Source organism: Microcebus murinus, chromosome 4, assembly GCF_040939455.1.
Source record: "Microcebus murinus isolate Inina chromosome 4, M.murinus_Inina_mat1.0, whole genome shotgun sequence".
NCBI classification, from domain to species: Eukaryota; Metazoa; Chordata; class Mammalia; order Primates; family Cheirogaleidae; genus Microcebus; species Microcebus murinus.
In genome coordinates this window covers 13,009,505-13,026,271 of record NC_134107.1, presented here as the reverse complement: position 1 = coordinate 13,026,271, position 16,767 = coordinate 13,009,505, and the positions used below count along the sequence as shown (strand labels likewise).

Below are 16,767 nucleotides of genomic sequence, written 5' to 3'. Positions count from 1 at the left end.
GAAAAATAGGGCTCCCAGGTACATGAGTTTCCAAGCTACAGATTTAGCCAGCGCAGCTACTTCCCAGCAGCAAGTCCATGGGCAAATTACTTAGCCTCTGAGTCCCAAGTTTCCTCACCTATAAAAACAGAATGATTTATTATCATGGAAGAAAAAAATATCTGCAAAGATCTTAGCTTCAAGCCTGGTTCATACCAATTCAAGAAAGAACTAAAATAAATAGAATAGGCCGGGCGTGGTGGCTCATGCCTGTAATCCCAGCACTCTGGGAGGCCGAAGCGGGCGGATTGCTTGAGGTCAGGAGTTCTGAACCAGCCTGAGCAAGAGTGAGACCCCATCTCTACTATAAATAGAAAGAAATTAATTGGCCAACTAATATATATAGAAAAATTAGCTGGGCATGGTGGCGCATGCCTGTAGTCCCAGCTACTCGGGAAGCTGAGGCAGCAGGATTGCTTGAGACCAGGAGTTTGAAGTTGCTGTGAGCTAGGCTGATCCCATGGCACTCACTCTAGCCTGGGCAACAAAGCGAGACTGTGTCAAAAAAAAAAAAAAAGTAAATAAATAAATAATAAAATAAATAGAATAAAAGGGTTAACTCCCTCATACCATCCTAGCTGTGATGCCCATGCTCTCCCCTCCCTCAGAGAGCAGGGCAGACAGCAAGTACTCTGCCCACCTCTCCCAGAGGCCAGGTAAACTCTTACCCACATCTAGTCCAACCTCTTCCTGGTACCTCTGACTCCCACTGACTTTTCCACCAGGTGCTGCCTAGCCCAGCTGTTGCTTGTGTGACTTCTGGAACGCCATAGTCCATCTGGCTCCCAGAAAGATATCAACCCACACTATCTCCCACATTACTCAGGGATTGAGACATTCCAAGGCACCTGCCTGAGGCCCACATGGCTAGGGTGGCTGCCCTCTGGGAGCTGGAAGGGAAACTACTGGTTTCGGTTAACTCTGATAAGAAGAGAGGGAGATGTGGTCAGTCCCTGGGGAAGAAGCAAATCCCAGCGCACTTGCTTTTCAATGCACAAAGCCCAGTCATGAAGGCCACTGACTTTATTGATCTAAAAAACTTTACAAGGACAGTGACTGTTCTGCCAAAAAAAGGAGCCAAATGGCACCAAACAGACTGGAGGTTAAAGGTGTGGGTGAGGGAAGGGACCAGGAATCCACTCAGGAAAGCTGGTAACTGCTAACATGGAACTGGCAGGAGAAGGGAGATGCATGCAAGAGCAAGAATTCCAAAAAAGTTGAAACGGTGAGGGGAGAAAACTCCCAAAAGACCCTGGAGTACATCGGAGGTGACTACGACAACAGCAATCTTTTCCTTTGTAGAGGACACTCAGCTGCAAATTCTGAAAACTCAATGCTGAGACTAGGGATTGCAGGATTCCCAGAGAGCATCACAAGAAAGCGTCGCACCACTCTCGAAGGCAGCCAAAGCAGTCCCGGGACTGCTTGGCATTGGCGCCACATGTGTCCTTCAGCCATTCCCGGAAGAGGTCTTCATCTTTCTTTAGCACCAGAAACTGGCCAAGGACCACATAAGCCTGTGAAACAGACAAAGTAAAACGCATACTAAGTGCTCAGTGGGGGCTAACAGTAAGAAGGCTACTTTGTGGCATTCAAAGCTTGTAATCCTAGCACTCCGGGAGGCCGAGGCGGGCAGATCACTCAAGGTCAGGAGTTTAAGACCAGCCTGAGCAAAAGCAAGACCCTGTCTCTACTAAGAATAGAAATAAATTAATTAGCCAACTAAAAGTATATAGAAAAAATTAGCCGGGCATGGTGGCACATGCCTGTAGTCCCAGCTACTTGGCAGGCTGAGGCAGAAGGATTGCCTGAGCCCAAGAGTTTGAGGTTGCTGTGAGCTAGGCTGACGCCACAGCACTCTAGCCCAGGCAACAGAGTGAGACTGTCTCAAAAGAAAAAAAAAAAAAAGCATGTAAACCTTGTAAACAGGACAGGTTTTGCCCCTAGCTCTTCTTAGGTTGTCAGGCTCTGGCAGTCTCATAAGATTATACACTCACTTTTCTGCACTCTCAACCAGCCAAGAAAAAAATTTTTTTAACAAAACCACGCTGGTATTGACTTATCTGCCAGAAAAGATTGTAGTCTCCCACTCCCGCCCCACCCCAGTACATGCATCCACCACACACCTTGTCAAAGCCCCTTTCCTCCAGCTTCTTCCCCAGGACTTCACCGATCCCAGCGAGGCTCCCCACTGGCTTTTCCCCCATAGGCTCTGCCACGAAATCTCGGTGCTTCTGGGAGGTTGTCATCTTGATCAGGTTTAATCTGGGGATGCCAAGAAAAAGCAAGTTAGAGCTGAGACCAGAAACTCACAAGGGCCCTTTAGCAAACTCATATTAAAAAGCAACCAGGCTGGCCATTATGGTGGCTTACTCGATTTCTCTAATTTCAGATGAGAAAACTGAGATACAGAGACACACTTTTCCCCATTGTTCAGAAGAAAAATCTCTTTTACTTCCTCCGAGACCTGGGTTTTGATATTGCCCCAGAAGACATACTATCCTCCTCTAACAGGTGGCGGGGCAGTGGGAAGTAGCCAAGGCCCGCTCTGAAGCTGTCACTCCATGACCTTGGCCAACCAAAGAAGGCAACGACCCTGCCCGGAACAGCCACCTTGTGTGAAAAGCCCATTCACAAACGAAGGTGAGGACCCACAGCGCCGCACACCGGCTCCCGCAGCCTGGCGCGGTTCGCGCCGCGCTCCGTCCCGCCGGCCCCGCCCCCTCCGCTCCCACGCGCCGCGCCCCGCCTCCTCCCGCAGCGACGCCAGGCCCTCTCCGAGAGCCTGTGGCCCGCCACAGCGCTTGCAGCTCCTTTCTTCCCCTCCTTCCCGCGCCTCCTCTGGCCTCCAGTCAGGGCCCTGCTCCGTGGCTCGAGCTCATCAGCACCTCCAGTTCACGTAACGGCTCCTCGCGCCACCCGGCCGCTCCCGCCGATACCTCAATCCACTAGAACTTTCTCCAACTTCCGCTTCCGGGTCGCCTCAAGAGCTGCATTTAAAAAAAAGCAAACATCCCAGTTGGGCACTTCTAGCCCCATAGAGAGCCATAGAGTTGAGGCGCATCGGACGTCGCCAGCGTCCTTAGTAGGCGTCGCTTTCCGGTCCTTAGGGGGAAACCCAGATGCCTTCTATGGTCTCACTACTCCAGCAGTTCCTCCGGTCTAAAGGAGAGAGGCATCCAGGGAGAATACTTCTTTCTTTGCTGCCCGGCACCCGGAACTCAAGGACTTAGGCTTGCTCGACCAGGTGGCGGGAAGAGTTAAGAGGGACGGACAAGGCAGGAATACGGTGGCCGGAAGGCTTCCGAGAGAGTGCCGGAAGTACAGTTTTCAGAAGGGTCCGAACTGGACTCGCGTCACCCTTGTCGTTGTTGGGCTAGTAGGACCTGTGAACACTGGGGGCCTGAATTCAAGCTGACGCCACTGTCGCGATCGCCGAGAAGTTCTTTTTCTGTGCTTTCATTGTCTCAGCCTTGAAGTTAGTCGTGAAAGAGCCACTTTCAACCTGGAAAACGGGGTTGCTCGGGCATCTCCCCTGGGTGCCGAGGGCCAAAGAGTAAGTGTGGGTCTTTCTCTAAGAGTCTTTACTCCGGGTTGGGGGGAGGAGGGCAAGGAATGACAACTAGAGATGTCACGTCGGAGTTTCCTTTGGAAACCATCGGTCTTGGTGGTACCGGCCAGCGTCTTCCAAGTACCCAGAAGTCTGGCAAATGCCTCACACCAAGCCTGCTCACCTGACCTTTGATTGACTCAGTCCTGGCTTGGACCATCGTGGTGGGCACCTAAGTTAGTCTCTGATTACAGTGTGTTTCGAGATTGAGCAACTATATTGTGTGGCTGTACTAGACTTGGGATGTACAAGCATGGTGAGGAAAATAGTTTATTTCAAACTCCTTCCAGAAAGGTTACCAGAGTGATTTCTTTGGAACATGTGTGTAATTTTATAATCACACCAATATTTAAGGTAATAAGAGTTATTTTAATATGACATACTGTTTTGTTTTAAAAACAATGCTGAGTTAGGTATTATTTTCTCTGTGGCTTACAGAAGTTGAACAGTTAGGCAATAGCCAAGGTAGGATTTGAATCCAGGCAATTAGACTTCAGAGCCCATGTTCTTAACCAGAACACTGTGTCATTCCTTAGTAAAAGACCCCTACCCATCTTCAAAACAGTCCTGGGTTCTGAGCCTGCCATCCAAGGAACTCAGGAGGAGTTGACAGTCTCTGCATCCCTAACCACCCTGGGACAGGACCCAGCATGTCTCAGGCCACCAAGAGGAAGCATGTGGTGAAGGAGGTGCTGGGAGAGCACATGGTGCCCTCCGACCAGCAGCAGATCGTGAGGGTGAGTGGCATTGGGCACAAAGTGCTTTGCTCCCCCCACACACACACTCTTGTAGGGCCCCTGGGGTGGGGATAGGTTACAGTGCAGTTCAGAGGGTGTTTGGTCTGACTAATGAGACTGATCCTTGGTCTCCCCTGAACCAGGTACTCAGGACCCCAGGAAACAATCTACATGAGGTGGAGACAGCCCAAGGGCAACGCTTCCTGGTGAGCATGCCCTCCAAGTACCGCAAGAACATCTGGATCAAGAGAGGTGAGAGGGCAGCCCTCTGGGAGATAGAATCATTTGCTGTGGCCTTGGCTTTCCCCATTCCAAGCAGGACTGACTTTGCCTATTCTCTTCTTAACCTACAGGGGACTTTCTCATTGTTGACCCCATTGAAGAGGGAGAAAAGGTGAAGGCTGAGATCTCCTTTGTGCTCTGCAAGGACCATGTGCGCTCTCTGCAGAAAGAGGGGCTCTGGTAGGGTGATCCCCTTCATCATTGGCTCTCTGGCTTCTGAGGGGATTGAATTCCTAGCTAGGGATTTGGGGGAGGAAAAAACACGGCATTTCAGGCAGGGACAACTGGAAATAGATTGTGCTGAGAGATTTCTCTGTCCTCTCTGACTCTGGCTCTTCTCTTGGCACAGGCCTGAGGCCTTCTCTGAAGTGGCTAAGAAACACAACAACAACAGGAACAGGTGAGGAACAAGATACGAAATAGGGGTTTAAACCTTGGTGCCTTGAGGGAAAGATAGAGCCTTCCGTTCTCCCTATGTAGGCTTACCTGTTGAGATATAGTATGTAGTATGATATGGGGCTATGTAAATATGGCTTAAAGGTCAGATGCTCTAGGTTAAAATCCTGGCTTTGCCACTTAAAGTTGAGTGACTTTAAGCAAGTTATTCAATCTAAGACTCTATTTCCTCATGTACTAAATAGAAGCTTTGTGAGGATTAAAGGAGCTCATCCTTGTAAAATTGGTTAGTACAGTACCTGGTATGTAGTATGGGTCCATTAGATGTGTGTTGGTGGTAGTAGAATCATGATCATTCCTATCTAAAACCAATGGCTATAGCAAACTTTTGGGGTTAGATGGTAGTCTTTACCCTGTTTCTTTGGCCAGGTTTTTCCCACTGTTTGCTCTGACTCTGTCCCTCATTTTAGGTTTTATTTATTTATTTTTTTTTTTTTTTGGAGACAGAGTCTCGCTTGTTGTCCAGGCTAGAGTGAGTGCCGTGGTGTCAGCCTAGCTCACAGCAACTTCAAACTCCTGGGCTCAAGCAATCCTTCTGCCTCAGCCTCCCGAGTAGCTGGGACTACAGGCATGCACCACCATGCCTAGCTAATTTTTTCTATATATATGTTAGTCGGCCAATTAATTTCTTTCTATTTATAGTAGAGACAGGGTCTCGCTCTTGCTCAGGCTGATTTTGAGCTCCTGACCTGGAGCAATCCACCCGCCTCAGCCTCCCAGAGTGCTAGGATTACAGGCGTGAGCCACCGCTCCCGGCCTCATTTTAGTTTTTAAAGGGGTACTACATTTTGGCAGGCCTGTGGGACCCTGACTGCTTGGCCAAATGGTCCTATTTTTTTTGGAACTTCTTGATTACAGATCTGTTTTTTCCTAGAAAATGTTGGGCTAACTATATTTTCCCCTACACAGACAGACTCAGCCAGAACTTCCAGCTGAGCCACAGTCATCAGGAGAAGAGTCCAGCTCTGAAGATGACTCTGACCTCTTTGTTAACACCAACCGCAGACAGTATCATGAGAGTGAAGAGGAGAGTGAAGAGGAGGAGGCAGCCTGAGACCCTGGACCCACTTCTGTACTTGCTCAGGGTCTAGCCCCTGGCTTTTCTAGGCTTGGACATTCCCAGGGTGCTCTGCAAACCTTCACCACTGGATGGGGACAAGGCAGGGCCCCTGTCTGAACTGACCTTCTGACTTAGGAGAATTAAACCCCTGGTGGGTGGTGACGTGTACTGGTGTCCGAGTGGCTCTCTGTCGGGGAGGGAGACTTGTGGTGAAGTAAAAAACTGTTCCTTGGTAGAGGCTTTGCCGGCCAGTGGGCTGAATGGGAAGGAAATGAGGAATGACTGGAAACTTTCCCAGGTGCTTTGTCCCCCCCCCACTCCCCCGCCCCGCCCCCCCACCTCACTGGGCACTTAGCGCCCAGCCCTGTACTGTGCCTCCTTGCATGTGTTTGGCAATTGGGAGCAGTCCTACTTCACTGCCTGCTTGCAGTTAGTACTGATTCAGGCGTTCAGGATTACACCCCTAGGACGTGATGCCCATCTGCCTCTGAGAGACACTCAGGATGAATCCCGTGGTGCCTCATGAGCTGCTTTCCCTGCCTTTCTAATCATCTGGTTTTATAGGAGTGCTCACCTCCATGCTGCCGTGTACTCCCCTGGTTGCACCGCATCTCTCTTCCACCCTTCACTATCTGTCACACCAGAACGTGTGCCATGGGGTCAGCAGAACTCTCTATATCCTTAACATTGTTTTGAATGGTCCATCTCATTTGATTTGGAACCTAGTTTTCCCTGAGGATATCAATTCTTCTTATAACCTTTTAAATGGAGGCTGCTCTTCAGTCCTCACCCTTTGTGCCCAGCACCAGAAGGTGGGGTTGGTCACCTCCTTATGGCTACTCAGACCATCACTTCCCACTTCTTCCCATGTCTTCTTTGAAGCTTTTGCCTCTGGTTATGTATGCACTCGCTGGCATTGACCTTAGAGTCACTGTTCAGTCACGGAAAAGTTTACTTCTGGCCTAGGGTCTTCTACCCCTGGTGTGTTATTTTCTGCATCTTATGGATGGAGCCGTTCAGCACTATGGCCCCCTGGCTCCTTGATATCCCCAACACCACTGCCCTTGTCTTCTGTTCCAGCTTGCTGCCTCCGTGCCTAGTCACTCCTTGGAGCCCTGACCGGTAGAACCTTTTGAATTTAAATTGCTGTACATTCACACCTAGCTTTCTTACCTACTTGCCGAATTACCCCTTCTGCACAAACTCTTTATCATTTTCCAAACCTCCTGACATTCTCATCATTAAACTCCAGTCTTCATCTCCCTCCTTGTGTTGCACTCATTCCATGCTCTACACCCTCCACTCCCCTGTCTCCCTCAATTCTATTCATCTAGTAAAACCCTAACGCCCAGGAACTCATTCACCTCTGTGCCCAAACCCAAGTCACTGTTAGGAGAGAAAGTAACAAACATGGCCCAACAATTATACCTTAAATTCATAATCACAAACCTCAAGTGGACACTCAGCACTGCCCAGCAGATCTACTGTGGGATGTGTGTTTCAGAACTTTTGTCTCATCTACCAATTTCCCCTTCTTGTAGTAGTTAACAGACCACAGCTCATACTTCATTATGAAATAGCCATTGGAGGGAACATTTCCTCCCCATTGCTAGCTCTCTTCCCATCTTTTTACTTTCCATTGTAAAAAGTGGGACTTAAACCTTTCCTCTTGTGCTGTGGGGCCTCTCCTCTTGCTTCCTTAAGGACTTTGTTGGGGTTTATGTTGGTGGTGCTGGGGTTTGATTTGCTTTAGAGTTTGGGATTGTTGTTTTTTTCTCTTTGTCTTTACTGCATGTAATGTGTTAGCATCAAATGTGCTATAAAATCTCCCTTTTCTGAAAACAATCACAAAAACCTATACTGAGCCTACATTCTCTCCAGCTACCACTTCATTTGCTCCTTATTTCACTTTCTCCTATGTTTGCTTAATGTGGCTTTAAATGTATACATATGTGTGTGTATACACGTGTATAAATGTATATATGAATATATAAAAAATAAACTAGATGGGTTAAAGATATGTATATGTATATCTTTTAACTCATTTGAAGTTTGTTTTTTATGGGAGTTAGTGAGCTAACTTTTTGTAAAGATAAAGCCACTTGCCCATATACCATTTTTTGAAGTTTATTCTTTCTTCGCTGGAAATATGTTTTAAAAAATAAAATAAATTCTTGCATATGTATGGATCTCTTTTTGGAAATTCCAATCTGGCCTGTTGATGTATGTTCCCACACCACATTTTATAGTATGATTGGTACTTGGTAGCTCCCCTACTCTGCCATTTATTTATTTTAAGACAGGGTCTTACTCTGTCACCCAGGCTGGAGTGCAATGGCATGATCACAGCCCACTGCATCCTTGAACTCCTGGTCTTAAGTGATCCTCCTGCCTTGGCCTCCCAAAATGCTTGTCAATTTTCCTTTGAAAATCCTGTTTTGATTTTCATTGGCATGATTTTTTTAAAAAATGGTTTGATTTTTGGGAGAAGTGGTATCTTAATAGTTTTGAATCTTCCATGAAACTGAAGATTCAGTTTTGAATCTTCAGAAATGAGGCATGTTCTTTTGTTAAGGTCGTATAATTTGGGCCTTTTACATTTCTAGTTTGATTTAGCCTTAAATCTTAGGAATTTTATAAAATTCCTAGTTACTCATTATGAATGGGATCTTTCCAAATTATGTTTCTAACCATTACTGGCTTCATCTCTGTCCATCTCTGTGTTGCTCACACCTTGTTGATCTAATTGAGTGTTCATCAGTTCTCGGTGTTCTTCAGCTGGCTCTGTTGGCTCTGTAGATAGTCAAATCATATCCTACTAGTGGTAATTTTATCTCATCCTTTGCACTCATTTCTTTTTCTCATGAATCAGAAAAGCCAGGACCTCCAATATATTGTTGAGTGGAATCCCTGATTGTTCCTCTCTTAGTGGGAATGGTTCTCGTGTTTCATCATGAAACAGGGTTCTTGCTTTAAGTTTCTGGTGGGTAACCTTCGTTAGGCTCAGGATGCTTCTTTCTATTCCTAGCTTACTGAGGGTCTTTTCCTTTATTCAACAGTGATAAATTTTGACAGCTATTTAAATAATCAAAAGATTTTATTTTGTACTGAATTACATTAATATGTTTCCTAATGTTGAACAAAACTTGCATTCTGATATAAACCTTGCTTAGTTTTATTGTATTTATTTAGGATTTTTATATCTACCCCTGGGCCAGTTTCACTTTTTTAAAAATGATCTTCCTGTTCTATTTTGATATCAGCATTATGCTAGCTTTGTAGAATGAGTTGGGAGACATCTTTTTTTTTTTTTTTTTTGTATATATATCTTACTTGGCCAATTAATTTGTTTCTATTTATAGTAGAGACGGGGTCTCGCTCTTGCGAGAGCTGGTTTCGAACTCCTGACCTTGAGCAATCCGCCCGCCTCGGCCTCCCAGAGTGCTAGGATTACAGGCGTGAGCCACCGCGCCCGGCCAAGGGAGACATCTTTTTCTTCAGGCTTGAATAGTTTATAAAAGAGGAATTTGTTTTCTTTTTGATGGATTATTTGTTTTAGGTTTTTTGTTTTTTGTTGTTTGTTTTTTTGAGATAGAGTCTCCCTCTGTCACCTGGGCTAGAGTGCTGTGACATCAGCCTAGCTCACAGCAACCTCAGACTCCTGGGGTCTGAGGTTGCTGTGAGCAGTCCTCCTGCCTCAGCCTCCTGAGCAGCTGGCACTACAGAGGTGTGCCATGATGCCCGGCTAATTTTTCTATGTTTAATAGAGAAGGATCTCGCTCTTGCTTGGGCTCGTCTCAAACTCCTGACCTCGAGCAATCCTCCTGCCTCCGCCTCCTAGAGTGCTAGGATTACAGGCATGAGCCACCACACCCACTAGAAGGGGAATTTGTTTCAACGTTTAGTAGAACTTGTTTATAAAAACACCTGTGCGCCGGGCGCTGTGGCTCACGCCTGTAATCCTAGCTCTCTGGGAGGCTGAGGCGGGCGGATTGCTCGAGGCCGGGAGTTCGAAACCAGCCTGAGCAAGAGCGAGACCCCGTCTCTACTATAAATAGAAAGAAACTAATTGGCCAACTGATATATATAGAAAAAATTAGCCGGGCGTGGTGGCTCATGCCTGTAGTCCCAGCTACTCGGGAGGCTGAGACAGAAGGATCGCTTGAGCCCAGGAGTGTGAGGTTGCTGTGAGCTAGGCTGACGCCATGGCACTCACTCTAGCCTGGGCAACAAAGCGAGACTCTGTCTCAAAAAAAAAAAAAAAAAACACCTGTGCTTGGTATCCTTTTCAGGGGTAGATCTTTGACTGCCTTTTAGTTTCTTCTGTGGCATTCTAAAGTTTTCTATCTTTGAGCCAATTTTGATAATTTATATCATTCTAGGATTATATTTCATGTGTATTTAAATTTTTCAGGCAAAATGTCATGTAATATTTTAATTTGGGGAGGACTTTTTTTTTTTTTTTTTTTTGAGACAGAGTCTCACTTTGTTGCCCAGGCTAGAGTGAGTGCCGTGGCATCAGCCTGGCTCACAGCAACCTCAAACTCCTGGGCTCAAGCAATCCTACTACCTCAGCCTTCCGAGTAGCTGGCACTACAGGCATGTGCCACCATGCCTGGCTAATTTTTTGTATATATATTTTTAGTTGGTCAATTAATTTCTTTCTATTTTTGGTAGAGATGGGGTCTCCCTCAGGCTGGTTTCGAACTCCTGACCTATAACGATCCGCCCACCTCGGCCTCCCAGAGTGCTAGGATTACAGACATGAGCCATCACGCCCGGCCAGGGGAGGACTTCCTTATAAGTGACAAAATTTAACTCAAATTAGAAGCAAACAAGGGCAGATTGGTGCACTCCAAGCAGAGCTAACCTGAGGCCAGCATTATTCCTCAGGGCTCTCTCATCTGTCTCCTGGATGTCTCTGTTCCTGGTTGATCAACCCTGTTCCCTCCTACAGGTGTTTTCTGTAGGATGTTCCAGTTTATACTCAGTCCTTATAGACAATGAGTTCCTTCTTGAGGATCTCCGTATTTCAGGGAAGACTAAATGGTCACTTGCCCTGCCTTAAGCAGTTCCTGGGGCTGGGTGTAGGAGATAGAGGCACCATGAGACATTCATATGTGTGTGTTTCCCACAGAATGGAGAGCTTCTGTTACCAGAAAAAATGAGGGCAGATAAAACTGGCAAACATGTCCTGTGTTCTGTGTGTTTTCCTTTGTTTGGCTGGCTTTGCAAGAGGTTTGTCTTCTTTTTTGGCCTTTCCTTCAGGTTTATTTACTTGTTTCTGGTTTCTCAAGTTGTATGCTTAATTAATTTCAGTTTGTTTTCTAATATATTTGGAGCTATACATTTTCCTCTAAGTAGTCCTTTATCCCCCACATTATTGTATGTCTGTTTTTGTGGCATTGAATCTATAAGCTTGTCTTACATTTTTTTCCAGCTCTCTCAGTGATTCTGTGATCTACCTAATAATATCTTAGTCCCCCCTAAAACCTTTTCATCTCCACTTATCCGTCTCTTATGAGCCATTTAGCTTCTGCGGGCTGTAGCCAAGAATCCCGATGGAAGTAGGATCCTTGTATTCCGCATACTACTTTCCTTTGTCATTCCCTGAAGCTGGATTCTACCTCTGTGTTCCCAACTTAGTGGTGGGATCCAACCATGTATGAATAGATCACCCAGAATGAGCCCTTTTTCCCTAATGCCATGGCCAGCCTGTGTGATTGATTGCTGACTAGTACTGGCGTCTCTTGGCAGTTATGTTTGAGACTTTGTAACCCTTCAGCCTCTACACCTCTATCACTTTAGGACCAACCTTTGCAGCCAGGGCATTTCTGCTTCCTGCTGCAGCTCAGCACACCTTCCTCCCTTGTCACCTAGCCACCCATATATATGTACCAAGGAGCACAAATGACAGTCTGAGCTAACCGTATGTCTTTTCTCCTTTAATCTATAAATGTGGTGAAATATCTTGACATTTTCTTGTGTTAAAACATCCTTCCATTCCTGGAATAAAAGTCATATATTTTTTATTATATTGTTGGAGCTTGCTGATATTTTGGAGAACTTTGGCATCCAGGTTTACAAGTGGGGTTGTTTAAGCTTTTTCTTTCTTCTACTGCCCTTCTCTGATTTTTGTATCAAGGTTATGCCAACCTTATAACATGAGTTGGAGAGCATTCTCACTTTATTTTCATTACAAGAGTTTGTGTAAGATTGTAATTTTGCATTTCTAAATTTTTGGTAAAATACTCTGTAAAACAAACTGGCATTTTTTTTTTTTTTGAGGGATTGGGTAGGTTTTGAACTAGATTTTTAGTGGCAATAGATTACTCAGGTTTTCTGTTCTTGAGTTAATTATATTTTCAAGGAAAAAAATATTTTCATATTTTCTCATCTTAATTATGGCTTCAAATTTACTGGCAAGTTATTTGTAGAATTGCCTTGAGTTTATAATCTTGACAGTACCCAAAGTTCTGTCTCCCTTTTTATATCTAATATTGCTTATTTGTGCTTTCTCTTTCTGTTTCTAAGTTATCTCAAATAAGTGGCATTGTATGGTATTTTTCTTTTGGTAACTGACTGATTTCACATAGCATAATGTCCTCAAGGTTCATCTATATTGTACCATGTGTTAGAATTTCCTTTGTTCTGGCTGGGTGTGGTGGCCCACGCCTGTAATCCTAGCACTCTGGGAGGCTGAGGCTGGCAGGTCATTTGAGCTCAGGAGTTCGAGACCAGCTTGAGCAAGAGCAAGACCCCGTCTCTACCTCTACTAAAAATTAAAAAAAAAAAATAGAAATTAGCTGGACAACTAAAGGTATATATGTATCAAAAATTAGCCAGGCATGGCGGCACATGCCTGTAGTCCCAGCAACTTGGGAGGCTGAGGCAGGAGGATTGCTTGAGCCCAGGAGATTGAGGTTGTTGTGAGCTAGGCTGACACCATGGCACTCTAGCCCAGGCAATAGAGTGAGACTCTGTCTCAAAAAAAAAAAAAAAAAAAATTTCCTTTCTTTTTAAGGTAGAATAATTCATTGTATATATATACCACATTCAGTTTATCCATTTGTCCATTGATAGACATCGGCTTCCTTTTTAGCAATTGTGAATAGTACTGCTGTGGACGTGGGTGTACAAATTTATCTTTGAGACCCTGTTTTGAATTATTTTGAATATATACCCAGAAATGGAATTGATGGATCAAATAGTAATTCTATTTTTAATTTTTTGGAATCACCATACTGTTTTCTATAGTAGATGCACCATTTTACATTCCCACCAACAATGCACGAGAATTGCAGTTTCTTCATGTCCTCACCAACACTTGCTGTTTTTTGTTTTGTTTTGGTAGTAGCCATCCTGATGGATGTAAAGTATCTAGTATTTTAATTATAGTTTAGTTTTGAGTATTTTCTAATTTCCATTATGATTTCTTTTTTGGCCTGTATATTATTATATTTAAATATTTTAGCCCAGCACAGCGGTGCTCATCTGTAGTCCCAGCCACTGGGAGGCTTTAGCTTTGAGGATTGCTTGAGCCCAGGAGTTTGGGGTCAGCATGGGCAACTTAGCAAGACCTTGTCTCTAAAAATAAATGTTTAGTTGGTTATTTTAATAATGTAAGCAGCTTCAAACCCATAGCCACAAAATCAAAGCTAGGACTTTAACCCAAACAACATATTTCTCTCTCCCACCCTGCCCTGCCCTCCCACTCTCTGTTCTCCCACTAAGGTAACAATCTTCTCAAATTCATGTGTCCCTGCTTTCTTTTTATATGATCTTCTTATATCTATATGTGTTCTCAAAAAAAAATTTTTTAATGTTATATTTAAGTTTATGAAAAGAATAACATACTGTATATTTTTGGGCTTCTTTCATTTAATGCTACATTGCTATTAATATGATTCTCCATATTGTTATATGGTTATATGTTACTATAGTTCATTTGTTTTGACTGGATGATACTGCCTTGTGGGATTATATCACAATTTGTCCATTTATTCTTCCCATATTTTTGCTGTTATAAGCATTCTTATACATATCTCTTAGTATATGTGGGAGATTTCTCTTGGGATGATTCCGGGTGGTAAAATGACTGTGTTCTAGCTTTAGGCAATACCTTCAAATGTTTTCCAAAGTGGTGGCACCCATTGACACTCACCAGCAGTAGATCTCTGTAATGGGTTTAATTATTTCTTCCTATATTCTGTCAATTTTTGCTTCATATATTTTGAGTTTATTTTATTAAGGTACAACATGTCTAAAATTGCTTTCTTTTATATTAATGGAACCCCTTAGTATTACGGAGTGATCATTTCCATCCCTATGTGTTTTTTTCTTAGTTTATTTCATCTAATGTTAGTATAGCTACCCCAGATATCTTCTGGTTAGTATTTTTGCTTAACAAGTCTTTTCCCATCCTTTTACTTTCAACCTTTGCATGTCCCCATGCTTGAGATATCTCTAGGTTTATCTGGATTTTTAAACATTTGAATCACTATTTGCCTTTTTTTTTTTTTTTTTTTTGAGACAGAGTCTCGCTTTGTTGCCCAGGGTAGAGTGAGTGCCGTGGCGTCAGCCTAGCTCACAGCAACCTCAATCTCCTGGACTCAAGCAATCCTGCTGCCTCAGCCTCCCGAGTAGCTGGGACTACAGGCATGCGCCACCATGCCCGACTAATTTTTTTTCTATATATATTAGTTGGCCAATTAATTTATTTGTATTTATAGTAGAGACAGGGTCTCGCTCTTGCTCAGGCTAGTTTGGAACTCCTGACCTCAAGCAATCCACCCGCCTTGGCCTCCCAGAGTGCTAGGATCACAGGCGTGAGCCACCGCACCCGGCCTATTTGACTTTTTAACTGTTGAATTTAATCCATTTAACTTATTGTAACAATTGATATATCGGGACCCATTTGTCTTTTTTTTTTCTTTAGAGACAGGGTCTTGCTGTGTCACCCAGGCTGGAGTACAGTATCATCATCATTGCTCATTGCACCCTTGAACTCCTAGGCTCAAGAGATCGTCCTGGCTCAGCCTCCCAAGTAGCTGGGATTGCTATCATGTTTGAGGGACAGTTTCGATGTATATAAAATTCTAGAATCTAAATGCTTTTTTGTCAATATTTTGAAAAGACTACTCTATTGTCTTCTTGCATCTAGTGTTGCTGTTGAAAAATCTGGTGTCAGTATGATTCTTATTTGTATGTGATATGGTCTTTCTATATATAAGCTTCATCTCTGATATTCCTAAATTTCTCTATGATGCATGAAGGTGTGGGTTATTCTTTTTTATCTCCTTTTTTTGGCACTTTATGTCTTCTCAATCCAAGGTGCTTTCTTGTTAGTATTTATTCCAGGAAATTTGTCTCCATTATTTCCTAAAATATTTTTTCCTCCATGTTTATTTTTCTCTAGAATTCCTATCATTTGGATATCAGCACCTTTACTTCTATCTTTAATATTTCTTAGCTTCTCTTTTACATTTTCTATTTCTTCAGTCTTTCCTCTTAGAAGAACTTCTCAGTCTGGTCTTCTATTTCACCGTTTCATTCCTAAGCTGTATCTGTTCTGTAGTATATCATGTTTGTTGTGTTCTTTGTTACAGCTCAGGTTGAGTTTCCTAGCAGATTTAAGCTACAGGACCATACTAGAAATTTCACTGATAGAGAACTCTGGGGACCCCCTTCAGGGATAGCCCCGAGAGGCAAGGCAGCTGGGGTATTTTCCTGTCCACTTCTGTCTGTGGTTGTTGGTGGGCTGCTCCTGGGCGCTTTAGCTTCCAGCCCCCTCATGTGTGGGCAGGCCTGCTTTTAGAGCCCTGGGAAACTCCTCAGGCAAGAGTTGCAGTCCTGGCCCTTGAAATCTGGCCAGCAAGCAGGAATCTGTTATGTGCTGAGGGGATATGTGTGGGATTCTTCTGCAGCAGCAGAAGTCCATACAAAAGTCCAGGCCCAGTGAGCACCAGGGGGATATATTAACAATTTGCAAAGACTCCAATCCGCTGCGATAGTAATTCCATGGGGTGTAAAGGAGATGGAGCTCAGTGGTAGGGCTCGGTTTGTAGCTTCCTCATCTTCCAATGCTTCCTGTTGCAGGGGCCTGCTCAGACTTGGTTTCTTGTCTGGTGGCCCAGTACAGAAGCTTTAGTAAAATCCTCAAATGTCAAGTGTGCTGGCTTCAGTGTTCAAAGAAGGCAAATTGGTGTAGGCCTTTCTTTGTAGTTGGAGGCACAAGGCCAGCACTTTATCCTTAGTAACTGCTTAATTGTTCCCCAAGAAAGATACTTGGGTTCCAGAAACCTGCATTTTGTTTTCATTCAAGGCCCAATCAGGCCGGGCGCGGTGGCTCACGCCTGTAATCCTAGCACTCTGGGAGGCCGAGGCGGGAGGATCGCTCAAGGTTAGGAGTTCGAAACCAGCCTGAGCGAGAGTGATACCCCGCCTCTACTGAAAATAGAAAAGAAATTAATTGGCCAACTAAAAATATATATAAAAAATTAGCTGGGCATGGTGGCACATACCTATAGTCCTAGCTACCCGGGAGGCTGAGGCAGGAGGACTACTTGAGCCCAGGAGTTTGA

The 16,767-nt window shown here is 44.4% G+C and overlaps 2 protein-coding genes across 3 annotated transcripts; one reads left to right on the top strand and one right to left on the bottom strand.

The window, feature by feature from the left end:
- Window positions 1-1,047: 1,047 nt before the first annotated feature.
- BANF1 (barrier to autointegration nuclear assembly factor 1) lies at window positions 1,048-3,069 on the bottom strand. Its single transcript, XM_012778165.3, has 3 exons — window positions 2,928-3,069; window positions 2,166-2,304; window positions 1,048-1,556 (listed from the first exon to the last, which is right to left on the bottom strand). Exons 2-3 carry the CDS (start codon window positions 2,286-2,288, stop codon window positions 1,410-1,412), a joined length of 270 nt encoding a protein of 89 aa, XP_012633619.1. The 5' UTR covers window positions 2,289-2,304; window positions 2,928-3,069; the 3' UTR covers window positions 1,048-1,409.
- A 201-nt stretch (window positions 3,070-3,270) lies between these two features.
- EIF1AD (eukaryotic translation initiation factor 1A domain containing) lies at window positions 3,271-6,352 on the top strand. Of its 2 annotated transcripts, none has more exons than XM_012778164.3 (6): window positions 3,271-3,595; window positions 4,215-4,386; window positions 4,530-4,638; window positions 4,740-4,848; window positions 5,018-5,068; window positions 6,034-6,352. In XM_012778164.3, the coding sequence occupies exons 2-6, from the start codon at window positions 4,300-4,302 to the stop codon at window positions 6,176-6,178; spliced, it is 501 nt and encodes a 166-aa protein (XP_012633618.1). In that variant the 5' UTR covers window positions 3,271-3,595; window positions 4,215-4,299; the 3' UTR covers window positions 6,179-6,352. The 2 variants fall into 2 exon arrangements, with proteins under 2 accessions (XP_012633618.1, XP_012633617.1); XM_012778163.3 differs by having other exon boundaries at window positions 4,186-4,386.
- The last annotated feature ends 10,415 nt before the right edge of the window (window positions 6,353-16,767 follow it).

Bases quoted from the DNA above. Each gene is read 5' to 3' on its own strand.
- EIF1AD (XM_012778164.3), top strand. From the start codon at position 4,300: ATGTCTCAGGCCACCAAGAGGAAGCATGTGGTGAAGGAGGTGCTGGGA. The intron at 4,639-4,739 runs GTGAGAGGGCAG...CTTAACCTACAG, and splicing joins GAACATCTGGATCAAGAGAG to GGGACTTTCTCATTGTTGAC. The intron at 5,069-6,033 runs GTGAGGAACAAG...TCCCCTACACAG, and splicing joins CACAACAACAACAGGAACAG to ACAGACTCAGCCAGAACTTC.
- BANF1 (XM_012778165.3), bottom strand. From the start codon at position 2,288: ATGACAACCTCCCAGAAGCACCGAGATTTCGTGGCAGAGCCTATGGGG. The intron at 1,557-2,165 runs GTGTGTGGTGGA...TCTGTTTCACAG, and splicing joins AGGAAAGGGGCTTTGACAAG to GCTTATGTGGTCCTTGGCCA.